Below are 16,596 nucleotides of genomic sequence, written 5' to 3'. Positions count from 1 at the left end.
ATTAAGGCCTGTGACATGCCATGGGGATCTGTTCCTGAAGCTAATACTAACATCCAACTTAACTCTTCTACTTTTCTCTTCCTGTGTATCTTTAAATTAGCATGCACTTTTCTAAAGCCACACACTTAAGCGTGTGACTGCCTCTTCAATTTATGGGGAATGCTTATTATTAAAGATGATACCCTTTATTCTTGAACTAAGAAGACCAAACTGTTAAGAGAAATACCTGATTGTCAATAAATTGATGCTGCATAGGAATATGGCTCACCTTCCCTATATTTTACTAGCTACCTTCTTGGTTGAGAATTTGTTTTCTCCCCTATGTCAGAATCTGCTATAAACACTCTTAACTATCCCCAAGCTGAATTTTTCCTTGTTTCAAGTCTAAACTGCCAAATCATGAAAGAAGGCTGTGATAAGCTTCTAAAACAAACAATACAATCCCTTAGAAGAAATTAACAATGCTACTTAGATCTTTCTCCCTCCTTCCTTCCTTTTTCCTCTCTCTCCCTCCCTCCCTCCCTCCGTCCCTCCCTCCCTCCCTCTCTTCCTTCCTTCCTTCCTTCCTTCCTTCCTTCCTTCCTTCCTTCCTTCCTTCCTTCCTTCCTTTCCAGTTACAAAGTTTCTCATTTTATATCATGTAACAGCTATTTACAAGGTTCCAACTTAACGACAAACCATATTTGGCTCTACAAGATTATATTCAAATATAATCTCAAAATAATCCTCTGTCCTCTCATGAACTGAACCACTTTCAATGCCTACTATTGTGTAAGTGAGAGCAAGGGTCGCTTTTCTGACAAAGATATCTACATGCAGAGAGCCAGCTCTCTCTGCAAGACATTTCCTAAGAAATCCTTCTGGTGATGTGGTAACACCAAGCTTTGTGGTACTCATAAAATTTCTGTCTAAATTTATTACAAGTTGCCCAGCAATTTTGGTTAAGGACCTAGATCACATTTCAGTGTTAATGTCAAGATGACTCTTACAGATGTAAATTTAAATAGAGCAGGGAAGGTGAATATCATGCAATTTTTAGCACCCTGGCATAGGATAACAGTGGACCACCATGAACAGTGATGCTGCAAACACCATCAGTGAAACAGAACAGGGATTATGCAGGCAACCAAATAAAACGTTAACCTAGAACACTGGGAAAAACATCTGCAGAGGAGCACAAGGAATGGACTGCTTTTCATTATGGCCAATGCTCTGTATTAGAGCTCTGACAGTATCTCCAGAATACGGTAGGAGCCTGGGCATCTGTTGACTTTTTCTGCCTTGCTCACTTTCACTGTATTTTATCTGAAATAGGAAACAATCTCTGCTCAGGGGAATTCATGGGACAAATGTTATTTGAAGATTAGGGAGGAGGTAAAACAGGGCTGCTTAGGATCTCCAAGTGGTTCATCATTCTTCCACTAGGAGTTGACACTTGGAGACCTTCCTGTTTCTGGGGATTTACTCAACACATGCTGCTCATTTTCGCAGCAGAGCAGGGCCCACCCTGTTAAAAGCCAGGAAATATATGAATCCCTCAGACTCATGAAACGAGAGTAAAATCTGAAATTTTCTCTCCTAGGGCACCTCATCCATGTCATAATTCCTTATATTGTTTGCTTACCCCATCGATAGTAGGCACTTTCATTTACAGTGATATTCTGAGTGACTCCCCACTCGGCTCTGATGATGGGACTAGGAGGAATATGGGGTCCTGCCCTTGGAAGGGGCACAGCTTGGTTTGAATACACACTGATGCCATGTGACAGCCATGGATGAGAGGAGGACTCTGCTCCTTGCCTCTTTCCCCGCCATCTCCCCCAGCAACTTGTTACAGCCGCATCTCACAATTACAATGCAGGACAGTATCTACAGCACAATGAGTCTATGTACACATGGACCATTCCCTTGGCATGCTTTAGAGAGAGACACACACACACGCTCACACACATGTACACCCACATGAGAGCGAAAGACTTGAGCACACACGCACAGTGGAGAAAATTAAAATGACACTTCCTAGCATTTGCGGCATGACTAGTGCTCTGGGGAGGGAGTGGGGATGAGGAGAGGTGAGGGAGGAAAGGTGGGTAAAAAGGGAGTATCTAGGGTGGGTGTGGGGGAGATAGAACACACTGGAGGGAGAGGGGATATCTCTAAAGTTGGAGAGATAGTGGAGGAAGGAAAGCCAGAGAAAGGCTCAACATAAGATTCCATTGATAGTCTGAAGTGGCTACAAGTCAGCTCAAATGAAAAACAGAATTAAAAGGTTATGGAAATATAAACACCAAAGGCAAGACCTTATTTTTTCCCCCACAGATGAAAAAAGATGAAGGAAGGAAGGATAAAGTGTGTGTTGGGGGCTTAATATCCATCTGGTTCTTCTCTTATTTTTACAGCATCCGGATGTCCTTAGTGTAGTGTAGTCTTTACACAGCATACATTTGCTTAGTAGATATAAACATATCCTGGTAGAACCTTCTCCATCCTGAATGATACATAAATTTTTAATGATGGACTGTAAAATTATTTTAAATGTTGCATTTTCTTCTTCATTTTCTTATTTCCCCCTTCATGTATAAACACACAAAGTTGTGAAATAAACGGTCTCCCCCATCTCTCTCTCTCTCTCTCTCTCTGTCTCTCTGTCTCTCTCTCTCTCTCTGTATTCTGTGTGACGCATTTTTGTGTGTTTTTTAAATTATTTTTAAATTTTTATTCTATTAACATTTGCTGAGAAGGCAGAGCAGAGATGCTGCCAGCAGCCACAGTGGTACGGCCAGACTGATGGATCCATTTATTCCTCTCACCGACCCAGGTCCTGCAGAGCAAAAAAGGAGAGAGAGAGAAAGAGAATGAGTTACATGGGCCCACTGTATGTTATAGCTGACTGCTGACGGAATCAGAGGTAAGACCTAGCCGGGTACTAGCGTCTCAAAGTTACTGATTTACCTGCAGCCCAAGAAAGGCTCAAAACGTTCCTAAATCCTTCTCCTCCTCAGGCTACAAGTATCCTAAGGGGCATCATTGGCTGAAACATTTCTAAATACAAAATGCTCTTGCCAGATAAGTCCTTAAACTGGCTATCACTAATGTGTCTCATGATGCAGCAGGCTCCGGTTCACCTAGCCTCCTCCTGTTGGCCCTGCCCTCAGTAGTCCTCTGGTGCCAGCACTCGTTAAGGTTCTAAGCATTGGTGAGGGTCCTTCAGCAGTCAGACACGGGTCTTCCAGCCAATTCATCACAGCATCTCCACCAATAAAGCACAGAACCAAACCATGACTACCTCTGTCCCCGGGGAGAAGCAGTAATTACTTATTTGCTAATGGGGAGGAGAACTGTTTTAAAGTAATGCTTATGGCTAGATGGTACCTTAGCAAGGGATAAAATACGTCAATACATCTTAAAATCTTAAGAGGCAGCAAAGGATCAACTCCTCCAAACTCTTCATTTGTCACTTTAAAAATCAAAAACAAAAACAAAGACGATAACAACAACAACAAAAATAAACAAACACACCTAGAGAGGTTGAGAGGCAAGTCCCAACCATGAGCAGAACTGAGATTTGAACTCACCCAGATTAACCTGGAATGGCAATCCGTGTTTCCTGCTGCCATCTTAGTCTTCCCAATGTGGACACAATTTGGGGGATGTGGGTGTGGGTCTGAGAGGGGAAATAGGATGGATAGGCAGCTGGAGAAGGGGCTTGTGTGTTCATAAAAGAGAGGATTGGGGAGGAGGCAATCAGTGGTCTGGCAGAAGAGCTTATCGTCTGTGCTTTGCTTGTTCCACTTTTCTCCTTTTGTATAGTTCTGCTCATATTCCATTAAAGCAAAAAAAAATAGTATTTTTCATTACAGGGACTTTTGGATTTAAGACTACATACTTAATGATGTTCAAAAGAGAAACTTGTGTGACTGTAATTGTCAGTCACTTTAAAATTTTGAGGGTGCATATGCAGATGGATTATGTGTGAGTGAGTGTGTGTGTGTGTGAAACTATGATGGCTTGCAGGTATGATGGAAGCATCCCCTGGTACGTGAATTTTTCCAAAACTGTTTACAAACATACCCAATCGGAGATAGGATAACAGGGAAAAATGCTGAATTCCATGGTCTCCTAATCTATGCTTTATGTAAATAATAAAAGTAACAACAACAATAAAAACAAAACCACAAACACTTATACAGCACTTACAACATGATTTTGTCACAGCTGCCCTATAAATATAAGCACACAACCATGCTATAAGGTGGATACTATGATGAAACCTGTTTTACAGTGAAATGATCGAGGCACAGGGAGGTTGGATCCACTGTACAAGTTTACACAACTTGCAAGCAGAGGAACTGGGGTTTTTACCCAGGTATCTAGCTCCAGAGTCTTTGCCTGTCACTACTACACAGTAAAGGGGTACCTGTAAGTCTTCGGTCAACATTCAGCAAATTAAACTTGGGTTTGATTAAAATGGCCAGCACAAACAAAAACAAGGAGACAACTATTATCGTTGCAAAGAAGATTTTTGATAGGAGGGTTTTGACTGGAATACCTTCTTGAGAATATTAAAAACATCACCTAATATAAAAATATGAACATATACAAACTTTGATCAGCACACACTATAAAATGAGCTTTATTACATGTAAATCTATGGAAACACAGAATAGAGATTCGATGAATTAATTATCTAATTTTCTGAATTGTTATAGGATCATATTAACAAAAGACACCTTAGCTACCTTCAGGTTCATGCATTTATTTCATGAGGAATTAAGTTCAATGAGATGCTGTATCTTGCATGAAGGCACCCGATTAGTAATTGTTGACCAGGAGCTTAATTCAAGTGTCTTAAGTCAGCTCAAGGCCTTTCCTAATCTACTTCTATGTCTCCTGCTCCCACCCTTTTTGGACTTTTGGGACCTTCAAGCTTTCTTAGTGGCAACTTCCCCCAGGGCTTTTGGGCTGGTAGGAATGTTACTTTCCTAACCTTTTAGTCTCTCTATGTACACTAGATGGCAAGAGCTCCTTGGCAGGTTTGGTTGTATTTGTGTTATTGATGAGGTTTTCAAAACAGAGAAAAACTACACAAAAATTAAAGCCATAGAGGGTTAGGCAAAAAATACTTGTGTTTGCACCAGAGATAGTGTAAAACAAGAGGTTTTCAGAAAGAGTCCAATTCTGCTGATTGCCTTAATCTCATTTTTGGTGCAAGGGCAGGTTAGATTATCTTGTTGACATCCTGGAGCTGAGTGATATCTTGGCAAGGTTAAGACTAATCTTATCATTTTATTTGATGGTGGTAAGTATTCGAGAAAGCCAAAATTCCATTATTGAAAAATATATTACAGAATAAATGAACCTAGATAAACACATTCACATATAACATTCTTGATAATACATGTATACATACACATACATACAAAGTATATATGTTATATACTTATATATACACATGATATGCACACATATTATTGATCTTTTACAAATAATTCAGAATTAACTGCTATTTTCACATGCTATTCTATGTTATAATGGGGAATCCCAGTATAACTATGTTAATAATCTTTAATTTTATCTTTTATAATATTATTATATACAGTCATGTGCTACATTATATTTCAGTCAAAGATGAATCATGTATACAAAGGTGGTCCTATAAAGTTATAGCACTGCATTTTTACTATACCTTTGCTATGTCTAGATAAGTTTATATACACAAATACCATTGCCCATAGTATTCGGTATAGTAACATGCTTACAGGTTTTTAGCCTGGGAGTAGGCTATACCATATACACTAGGTGTGTAGTAAGCTATACCATCAAGGTTTGTGTAAGTATGTTCTATGATGCTCACAAGAATGAATTCACATAATACTGCATTTCTCAGAATGTATCCCAGTCATTAAGTGATGTACAAGTATATTTGAAACTTACTTTGTGCATCAGTTAAAGATATCTTCATCTCTATCAATTATTATTTATTAAGTGCTCTCATATAGCTATTTAGTCTACTTATATGACTTACTCCTTTCATAATTGGGTTTGAGAGTAAATAAATAGGCTTAAAAATACAAGGGTAAATGGGTGGTAGTTGGGAAATCATCACAAGTGTGTATGCAATTATAGATATATGTGACTGCATAGGAGACTACTTCAGTTAATGGCTATTTCAGGGAAGAATAATCAGCAAAATCATTAATTATGTTTTACTTCAGAGTTATGAAATTTCTGCTTATTTGTGGAAATGCAAATGATAAATCTTATTTCCCACACCAGATGGCCAAGCTCAGCAAGTGCTTTCATATACTGACAGATAAAATGAAAGCAAGAGTCTGCAAACATAAATTAGCCTTAAGAATAGATGGGCAAATAGAACCACAATTCAAAAATTTGCGACGTGTTTTTCATATAACAGACAAAAATCATATTTTAGTCTCTAACTACACTATATATGCGTGTTATATATGTGCACACCCACTAATATATGTGGTATCTGGTAAACATTTAGTAAATTGCATTATTACTAATCCAAATGCAGAAGTTTGGATTACAGAAAGAGATGAAATACCAACCTGAATCAAAGGCATTGATTTGTGAATTGGGTCAAGGTTTTAAATGTTGACTCTAAGGAGCAAAATTCAGCTGCAGCAGGACTGCAAATCGTAAGTCAACATGGCAGGTCAAGGTTCTCAACCCCAAGGTGGATTAAGTGAGATTCTGTGTCCAGGTGAATGCTGGATTGCACTTTCCCATAACAATGAAAGGGAATTTGTGATTAAGGGCAAGATTGATAAAACATTCTGAAATTGAGGGATATGAGAATTTTTCGGCAAGTCTCTAGACTATAAATTTCATTCAGGATCTGGAGCCAATTGATTTGTCTTTCAGTAAAATCTCAAGGAAAGGACCAGATGATTTTTCAACACCTATTTAAGAAAGCGTATGCTTAGAGACACTTTGTAATTCAAATCTGGTCAACAGTTTTCTGTTGCTCCTCCTGAGAGCCCATTTCTTGGATTTAGGACTAAATTCATTCAAAGGGGTTGTTAATTATGCTCTCAGTGATCCTTAGGTATTCCTTTCAGCCACTAAGAAATCACAGATAAATCATAATTTTATTCCAGTTCGTAGTTCAGCCATACGAGAAAAAAAAGCTAGAGGAGTTAAAGTTTGAATTCTCTCAGAATTATTAAGGGCTGATTGAGTGACTGAAAATAGAACAAAATTCTAAACAATTTGTAAAACACTTGTTTAACAAAGGAGAACACGAATCTACAAAGTCTCCTAAGAATCTGCCTCCCGTAACATCTAGCGCAGCCGACTAAGGCATGCTCGCATCCTGGGAAGACATATTTAAAAGGAAGCCTGATAAAATTGACTTTGGCGCCACCTACTGTCCATTTTCTGCCAGTACAGCTTCCTCTGGGTGAAAGGATTAAAGCTCAGACTGCAGCAAATTAGAGGAGAGGAAATACGGTAGTCCTCCCTTAACAGTGGCTTTGTTTTCTGCCGTTTCACTTACCTGAGGTACATACAGTATAATAAGATATTCAGAGAGACAGAGAAAGAGAGAGATAACGTTCACATAACTTTTATTACAGTATATTGTTAGAATTGTTTTATTATTATTGTTGTAGTTAATCCCTTACTGGGCCTAATTTATAAATTAAACTTCATCATAGATATGTATATGAAAACACATAGTGTGTATAGGTAGGGTTCTGTACTATCTGCAGTTTCAGATATCCACTGGGGTCCTGAGGCCATATCCCCTGCGGATAAGGGGGAACTACTATGTCGATGTTTTCTTTGAGTAATGGGTCTTAAAATCAATACAATGTGAGCTCTTCCTACATTTTCTTTAGCTCTTTATGCATTTTCTCTACTCTCTATAGAGTGAGATTTTGGTAACACTCTCACAGCAAAGTCAGAATCATCACATCTTTTTCATCAACACAGCAGCAGGAATTTTGGCATACAATTTTTTAAAATTTTAGTCTAATACGTAGAACTTCTGGTGACACTGGCAGTTTATCTTGTCTTTGAAATTTAAAAAAAAAAAAAGCTATGCCCTATTTCTTCAACCACATATCAAATCCATAATGCATCACATATAATACTAGCCACTTAAGATTAAAACATAACTGGTAATGATGGCATTGGGAAGTAAAGAAGGGCTGAAAGGGACAATATTTTATGCCTTCTTGAAGGCCTCAAATGATCCTGTTTCCAAGTATATATTCATGGCCACCTCTTCCCTGTTCCCTTAGGGAGGACCTTGTAGCACTGACCATAAACACGGTGCTGGCCCTTTCTTGGGAGGAAGCAACAAAGTGTCCATAATCTCTGTGGCTCTTGATCATGGGTGGACATAAGTTCCACAAGAATAGGTTTCCACAATTGAGAGTGATCTTGGTTGTCTCCCCCCTCTGACACTCACAGAGGAAGACGCCTTCATATGAGACAATTATAATCATGTAGGTGACCTTCAGGAAGTGAAGAGGGTGGGGTCTGGCCACATAAGTGCCTCTGTGGCTCTGGTCTGGAGATACACACTGTTAGGGACTATGATTTATTGGACTTGTAAAGACAGCACCTCAGAATTAGTAACTACTTGCATTTTAGGGTCTGTTTTATGAAGTCAACAAGTGAATGTAAATTAGGCTTTGCATCTCTTCTGAGAGCCCTGTCACTGGGCAATGAGCATTTCCAAAATTGCAGCTCTGTCAGAATGAACCATGAATACTTAAGAAAGGGAAAGTAGGAACAGGGAGTAGGGCAAAGCATAACTTACTCTGTTCCAGGGATTTAAAAATAAATTACTGTCAAGAGCAATGTAAGGGTCATGGGTTTGATCACGAACTATTTGTAAATGAAAAAGTTCACAATTTGGAAAAAAATAATGCCAGTTGTGTTAAGGAAATCGTTATCACAAATTATTCCACTGAAACTCAAGTATATAAGACAACAATATATTGCTGTGAAACCTTAATTTTGACATATGGAAGGTAACCAAAAATAAGAACCATACCTTTTTGCTTGAAGTGCACGGTGGTACCAATTTCTAAAATAAGAAACATTAAGCAAAACAAAAACAAATAAAAAATCTTTATCAATTAAGAAGAAACACAAAGGTAGTCTGATACTCTCCACTGAAAGGAGAATAAGAGAAAAGGAGGAAAGAACATTTTAATAGGAAAGAATATTGGTAGAGACAGAAAGAAAGGCAAATGGAAAGAGATTGTTTTATTGGAACAGATATTGTGCAGTTGGAGGTGGTAAAAATGATTTGCAGCTTCAAATACCTGATGCTACATTGTATGCATGTAGACAGGTTCAAGAACTCTGAGTATGGAATGTAAAGGTACTCTTGACTGCAATTCAGTGGAACAATAGAATGTGTCTGATCCATAACCTCATCCTACCATTTCGTTGTGGTTTATTCCACTCAAGCCAATTGGCCGTCCTGCTCTTCTTCCAACAGATCAAGTCTATTCCAACTTAAAACCTTCACACTCGCTTTTCATTTGCTTGGAACATTCTTCCCCTAGATCTTTGTATTGATCACTTAGTCACTTCCTTCAGATTTCTGCTGAAATGACATCAACTTGAAAAGGACTCCTCTCACCATCTTGTTAAAAATAGCATTTTCTGTTATTTTCTCTATTCCTTTACCCTGCTTTACTAATCTACATAGCACTTACCTCTAACCTGACATCATGTTATGTGTATACTTTTTGCCTGTTTATAGTTTATCTTCTCCATTAGAATATATGCTCCACGAGGGCAGCAGCTGTGTATGCCTTCTCAAATACTGTATCCCTAGTGCTTAGATTAGAGCTTGGCAGGTAGTGGATATTCAATAAATATTTGTTTAATTTATAAATAAGTCTCAGGGTCAGAAGAGCTCAGGTAGGTTAAATATTTGGTTTCTCTTTTAAGTATCTTTATCAAGTGAACCACAATGCTCTTAGGTCTTTAGAAGCAAGCATGTAAAATTTCTATAGGATACCACTTTGAAGCTCAGGAACAACTTAGTGGGTGCTCAGATAGAAGAGCCCAAACTGCTGGTGGAATACAGAACCTGTCTTTTGTCCTTGAAGCCCATCACTTCCAGTTATTTCTATTTAACAAATGCAACATGCTGCAAGTCCATACAGAAAGATGGAGTAAGAATTCTCCTCTCCTAGCAGAAGCCAGCACTCACCCTGGAAGTGAAGCCAGGTTCTATTAATACATGAAACAATAGTCTCCAGCTGTTGTCTCTAGTCGTTCTGTATATGTCTCATCATCTAACCACTGCTGTTTTAAGTTGTATATTAAACATACTGCCACTTGCTTCCTTTCATAATACCAGCTTTGACATCTTTTCTTTTGGATCTACATATTGCATTAAAAAATATTGAAAGGCAGTGTGGAGAATGTGTTCATGAAAACATGAGGAAACTGAGGCCCAAAGAGGTCATTTGCAAAGTGAGAGGCAAAGCTGAGACTGAAATTTAGGGCTCCCACTTCTCTAGACAGAACCTAGCCCATTATTCCACAATACCCCTTCAGCAGTTTTTGTGAAAGCAATGCCTGTATGACTCAAGAGGTATCACTGGGACATTTAAATGATTCAATACTGGTTGGAAAGGCACGACTTTTGTGCAAAGTGCAACTTTCCTTCTTTCTTGCATTAAGCCTCATAGCTTATTATGATAAGAATTTTTAAGAACCCCTTAAGGCTACAGAGCGATGCTCTTTCCTAAAAGAGGCCTCAATCCTCAATGAGGCCATCCTCAGGTAAAGAACACTAAGTTTCTGGTACACAGGCTTCATGGGAATGATTTCAAGCAATTGTTCAGAAATCCAGACAGGTAGGAAGCCCAGTGATTCTGCTGAAAGCTTTCTCTTACCCTCTGTTTGTGTCAGTTTCATCATCTCTAAAATGAGTTTTACATGCGCCTTATAAATTTGTGCTCTGAATTAAATCAATTAATCAACATACTATACTTACAATGGTGCCAGACACACAATAAATGCTCAATAAATGAAAGTTGTCAATTTTGTGGTAAAATCCTTTCTACACAATTTTAGTGGATTTTACACAATATTAGTGCAATTTTAGTGGAGAGAGAAAAATATATCTTAACAAGTAAGTAATGGCATTACAAGTCCAAATAATTTATATATATACATAATTGCAACAACATGATGAACAAACACTGTGATATTGTAGCACAAAAAAGGTGATCGGAGGCCGGGTGCGGCTCACGCCTGTAATCCCTGCACTTCGGGAGGCTGAGGAAGGTGGATCACCTGAGGTCGGGAGTTTGAGGCCAGCCTGGCCAGCATAGTGAAACCCCGTCTCTACTAAATTAGCCTGGCGTGGTGACACGCACCTGTAATCCCAGCTACTTGGGAAACTGAGGCAGGGGAATCACTTGAACCGGGGAGTCGGAGATTGCAGTGAGCCGAGATCAGGCCCTTGCACTCCAGTCTGGGCAACAGAGCGAGACTCCGTCTCAAAAAAAAAAAAATAAAAGTAGCCGGGCTCAGTGGCTCATGCCTGTAATCCCAGCACTTTTGGAGGCCAAGGTGGGCGGATCACGAGGTCAGGAGTTCGACCAACAACGGTGAAACCCCGTCTCTACTAAAAATACAAAAAATTAGCTGGGTGTGGTGGTGCATGTCTGTAATCCCAGCTACTCGGGAGGCTGAAGCAGGAGAATCACTTGAACCTGGGTGGGGGTGGAGGTTGCAGCGAGATGGCACCATTGCACTCCAGCCTGGCGACAGAGTCAGACTCTGTCAAAAAAAAAAAAAAAAAAAAAAAAGTGACAGGAAAGCAGATTGATTAGAGTACATTTTGATCAGGAAAAGTCTAGCAATGTGCCTGCATTAACCTATCACTGGCCTAGGTGTGGGTAAGAATCCACGTGTTCTAATGGATTCTAATGGATCTCTTAGGAAACAGATTCTCCCCTATGAATCAACTAGAGACAGTTGATTGCAAGAAGCATATAAAAAACATTCCCAAATATTCTCTGTGAAGCTAATATCAGAAAAATTCAGATATGAAATACACATTTGCTTGAAATATCTTTAAAAAGCAAAATAAGTTGCCAGTTAAATGTTAAGTACTCCTCCCTATGCCTGTAATAAATCAACTTCTTTGTGGAATCCTAAAGATCTTAACACTTGGAATTCCATTTTTCTTTAGGAAAAGGGAACGGAATGCTTATTTTGGACTATTATTTCCTAACCACCACCTTCTGTAGGAGCAGAACAGTCTGAGCACATTTTTGAAAATGTGGTTATGTGTTGCCATCTTGTGGTAATACTAAGACATACTCCTATGTGCTGTCCAAATAAATCACCTTTGTCCACGAGGTGGCAATAATGAGAGAAATAAACACTTTTTTTTTCCAGTGTCAGGCCAGGCATGAAATATTACTCTTCAAGAGGGGACTTATCTGTCGTTATAGACAGAATTCTTTTTGCATTTAACACCTAAACATTATTGTTGCTTTTCTAGTGAAAATGCAATCTCATGTTTGTGAATCAAACTGCATTGCCAGGGATATAATTTTTACAGAGATTTCCAGGGCACTGTGCTTAGAACATAACCTGGAACCTATGATTTTTATGCCTTTCAGGAAAACTTCTAACTACATATTAATCTTGCTTCAGCAAATACACTTAACAAGTGTTAAGTGTGGCAGTGAAGGTACAAGGCATAATAGAGAAAGGTAAATCGACTGAAGCAATGCAAAACACAACACTGGGGGATTCTAGTATAGAGAATGTACTAGGCTTTCTCTTAAGAGCCTTACCATCATATGCTTAGATCTTAGCTCCTGATGAGGTAGTAGAAGAAGGCAGTGGGGAAATAATTTAATATTAGGAAAGGCGAGTGCCTTGAGACATTTATTTAAGCTAATCTGTCCTTGATTTTTGACTTTCAGATTCATTACACCCAGCCACATTAGCCTACACCATTAAAAACATTGATTCAAGCTCTCTTATTGGCATAGACAATATATCTGCCTTGTTTCCTACTGTATCCTCAGCTTGGTATTTCTCTAGCACAGAAGGAGGATCCAGTAGATATGCTGAACAAATACCTGAATGCATAAAGAAATAAGTGAATGAGAGACTGAATGAATCAATTAATACCTCAAGTGTTACCCTAGTTAAGATTCTAGAGAGGGGAGATTCTATTTTCTTTTTAGAACCGCAGTGTCCGAACCCACGGTGAGATTATTGTTGGGAATTCACAGTTATTTGAAGAGCCACATGGGGACAAGAGGTCCTTGTATTATTTCCCAAATCCTGGCAGGTAGAACATTTTTTGGAGGGCTGAGTTTTATTTTCAAATACCTTCATGACTAATAAAAATGTAAACCTTAACAAATAAAACTCCAAGTTTCTTTTGAAGATATATTCTTCCTCTTACCCTTTACTATAATCTCTTACTCTTATCTCTCACTATGTGACATGATTTTTTTTCTCTTTCTCTGTCTCTCTTTCTCCCCTTCCCTCCATCCACATCCCTGAAAAAATTCAAGTGACTGTTGCAAAGATGAAAGATGCTCCATTGGAAACTACAGTTTATAGTTCGGGAACTCCCTCATTATCTTAGGAAATCTTCATATCTTTATGTGTGGAAAATTTTGGCATTTTGCTTTCTTTGAGTTCTATCTGGGAGATGAAGTGAGGGTACAACACATTTATAAGGAAAAGAATTGACATTTAGTACTTTGAATCTTGACTTTGGACAACTTTTCTCCAATCCTCTACTCATAAGAGTTCATTCACATTCGCATGTAGGTAACGTGGAGTTTGGGGAGTTTATATTGTTTGCACAGTTGTTCTAATTCTAGGGTATTTACTTGAACACAAATGTCTTATTTTTCAACCTGCTGCAGCCATTTGTAAAAGCAAACATTATCTCTATGTGTGTGACGTAAGTCTTTCTATAAGGCCAACCCTCTGATGTGCTGCAGGTTTTGAAAATGACATAAGAATAATTAATGGCACTTTAAAAATTCTGGGCCAGAGTTAGTAAGAGTGTGTATTTGCAGAAGTGGGACAGGAAAAGGTCCAAATTCAATAGGGATTTCATTCTCCAGTTCCTGGAAATTGCAGAAAGGGGTAGGGTTAAAATTATTAAGAAATGTAATAAAAGAAACAGAGGAGGAGGTCGCACCTGCTGCTGCTTCCTCACTGACGCCAAGGACCTGAGGCATCACATTTGTAAGATTCTGCCATGGAAATTTATGGATTTTGCCCTCTGACCTTTGTTTATTTATTTATTTATTGGCCACCATTTTGAAAAATAAAACCTTTATAATTATAGTGGCTTAAAGGGGGGCAATTTTTATTAATTCAATTTTCAAGTCACACTTTGAAAGCTATCAATGTCTTTCTCACAGATTTCTTCACTCCGAGGCTTTAGGGACTAGCAGCTTGTACTTACAAATATTATTTTTTTCTTTTGCCATAGAAAAGTATTTGTCTTGTGATTCCTATTTGAATTATTAGAGCTTTTGATTTTCTCCCATGTATGATATTCATGTTGTATAAACCTCAACGCCTAATATTTCTAGAATAATGTTTTCTGAGATCAGAGTATTCATTCTGGGTCTAGTGAAGTGGGAAAAGAGTCAAAATAGAGAAATGGATCTGAATCCCAACTTTAAGATTCTTCCTATTTTCTTTTCTTTCTTTCTTTCTTTTTTTTTTTTTTTTGAGACAGAGTTTCGCTCTTTTTGCCCAGGCTGGAGTGCAATGGCACAATCTCTGCTCACCGCAAACTCCATCTCCTAGGTTCAAGCGACTCTCCTGCCTCAGCCTCCCGAGTAGTAACAGGCATACACCACCACGCCTAGCTAATTTTGTATTTTCAGTAGAGACAGAGTTTCTCCATGTTGGTCAGGCTGGTCTCAAACTCCCGACCTCAGGTGATCTGCCTGCCTTGTCTTCCCAAAGAGCTGGGATTACAGGTGTGAGCCAACATCCCTGGCCTTCCTATTTTCTTAGTTAATAGGTGGACCATTGTCCTCATGACTAAGAGAATATATCAAACCAGCTGAGAAAACTAAGCAAGCTTAGCATGTCATCAATATTCGAGAAAGGAAGTTGGCCTCCCTTAGCCAGATTTGGGCCAGCAAGGAATGCTACACTTTACTTTCAAATAGCGCTAAAGGCTTTTCTTCTTTATAGTTGTCTGTGACTGGAAATGGACTTCAGTTTAATGCTCTGTCAGAGTAAATAATGACATAGGCATGAGTAGACAGTACCAGAATACTGCAGCCCTAGACAAATGGTGTTAATTCTTCACTGAATGAATGAATGAAACCAAACTAAAATGATGCTGGTATAATTTCTTGTTGAAAAATGTGAATAAAATATTTGGGCCTCACTTCTTTTTTTTTTTTTTTTTTTGAGACGGAGTCTCGCTGTGTCTCCCAGGCTGGAGTGCAGTGGCGTGATCTCGGCTCACTGCAAGCTCCGCCTCCTGGGTTCACGCCATTCTCCCGCCTCAGCCTCCCAAGTAGCTGAGACTACAGGCGCCCGCCACCACGCCCGGCTAGTTTTTTGTATTTTTAGTAGAGACGGGGTTTCACCATGTTAGCCAGGATAGTCTCGATCTCCTGACCTCGTGATCCACCCGCCTCGGCCTCCCAAAGTGCTGGGATTACAGGCTTGAGCCACGGCGCCCGGCCGGGCCTCACTTCTTATATCAAATATTCTATAGTGAATAGAATGTGAAAAAAAGATTAAATTGTCATTGCATTAAAAAGAACACATCTATTAAATGGACAATATTAATATGACAACTTGGAGAGAGAACAGATGAGCCCCCACATCTGAAAGGAGGACCCTTACTGCGGATCCTGGAGGTGCATGAAGCAAATCCCTTGTGAGTCAAGATTTGACTTAGACCTGAAAGCACTTTGGGTGTGCACATCACTGTGGAGAGCACCCTGGCCCAGGTAGGAGGGTGGCTCCTGGGCCTGCCTCTGCTATAACCTTGAACAAGTAACAGAAACATGCCCAGCTTCTGAGAGCATGGAAAATAGAAGACTTTTTAGGTTTTAAACTTCAACATTCTGTAGTACACTGGCAGCTCAAACATTCAGACAAAACATTTGTTTATATTGCATTAATGGTGTTATCTCTAAGGATAGGGATAACATATGAGCTTTATTTTCTTCATTATAGTTTCATATTTTTCAAATTCTTCCATAATGAGAATGCATAACATTTATCATCAGAATAGAAAACTATTTATAAAAACAAATCAATGCATTCTTTTTTTAAAAAACCTTTAAATGCGGAGAAAAGGAATTAATCACTTTCTGATTATTTGGCATTGGCATTGGGTGAACCCAATGTGAGATTATTGTTGGGAATTCACAATATTACAAGGAGAATAAAATTTTTTCTCCATTTTTCAGTTGGGAGATACCATATAGTAAAGCAAAAGAGAAGCTAAGATGGGTGAGTCCTAATTTCCAAAGCAACATGGTCTTAACAGTATGAAATGGCAATGCAATAAAAAAAAGTTATCATCCAGGTTGATGAGGTCCTACGGACCAGAGGCTT

At 38.9% G+C, this 16,596-nt stretch overlaps 1 protein-coding gene across 2 annotated transcripts in view; it reads right to left on the bottom strand.

The window, feature by feature from the left end:
• Positions 1–557: 557 nt before the first annotated feature.
• LSAM (limbic system associated membrane protein) overlaps positions 558–16,596 on the bottom strand; it is a 656,583-nt gene continuing 640,544 nt past the window's right edge. Inside the window, exons 8-9 of one of the 2 annotated variants that reach the window (XM_011722233.2) lie at positions 9,032–9,064; positions 558–2,821 (exon numbers count right to left, since the gene is read on the bottom strand). In XM_011722233.2, the coding sequence (XP_011720535.1) occupies positions 2,724–2,821; positions 9,032–9,064 (131 nt within the window). In that variant the 3' untranslated portion in view covers positions 558–2,723. The remainder of the gene's footprint in view (positions 2,822–9,031; positions 9,065–16,596) is intronic. The other variant, XM_011722234.2, reaches the window with a different exon arrangement.

The sequence above is a fragment of the Macaca nemestrina genome, chromosome 2, assembly GCF_043159975.1.
Source record: "Macaca nemestrina isolate mMacNem1 chromosome 2, mMacNem.hap1, whole genome shotgun sequence".
Lineage (NCBI taxonomy): Eukaryota > Metazoa > Chordata > Mammalia > Primates > Cercopithecidae > Macaca > Macaca nemestrina.
The sequence above is the reverse complement of the archived record's forward strand: the minus strand, read 5'-3'. Positions and strand labels throughout refer to the sequence as shown.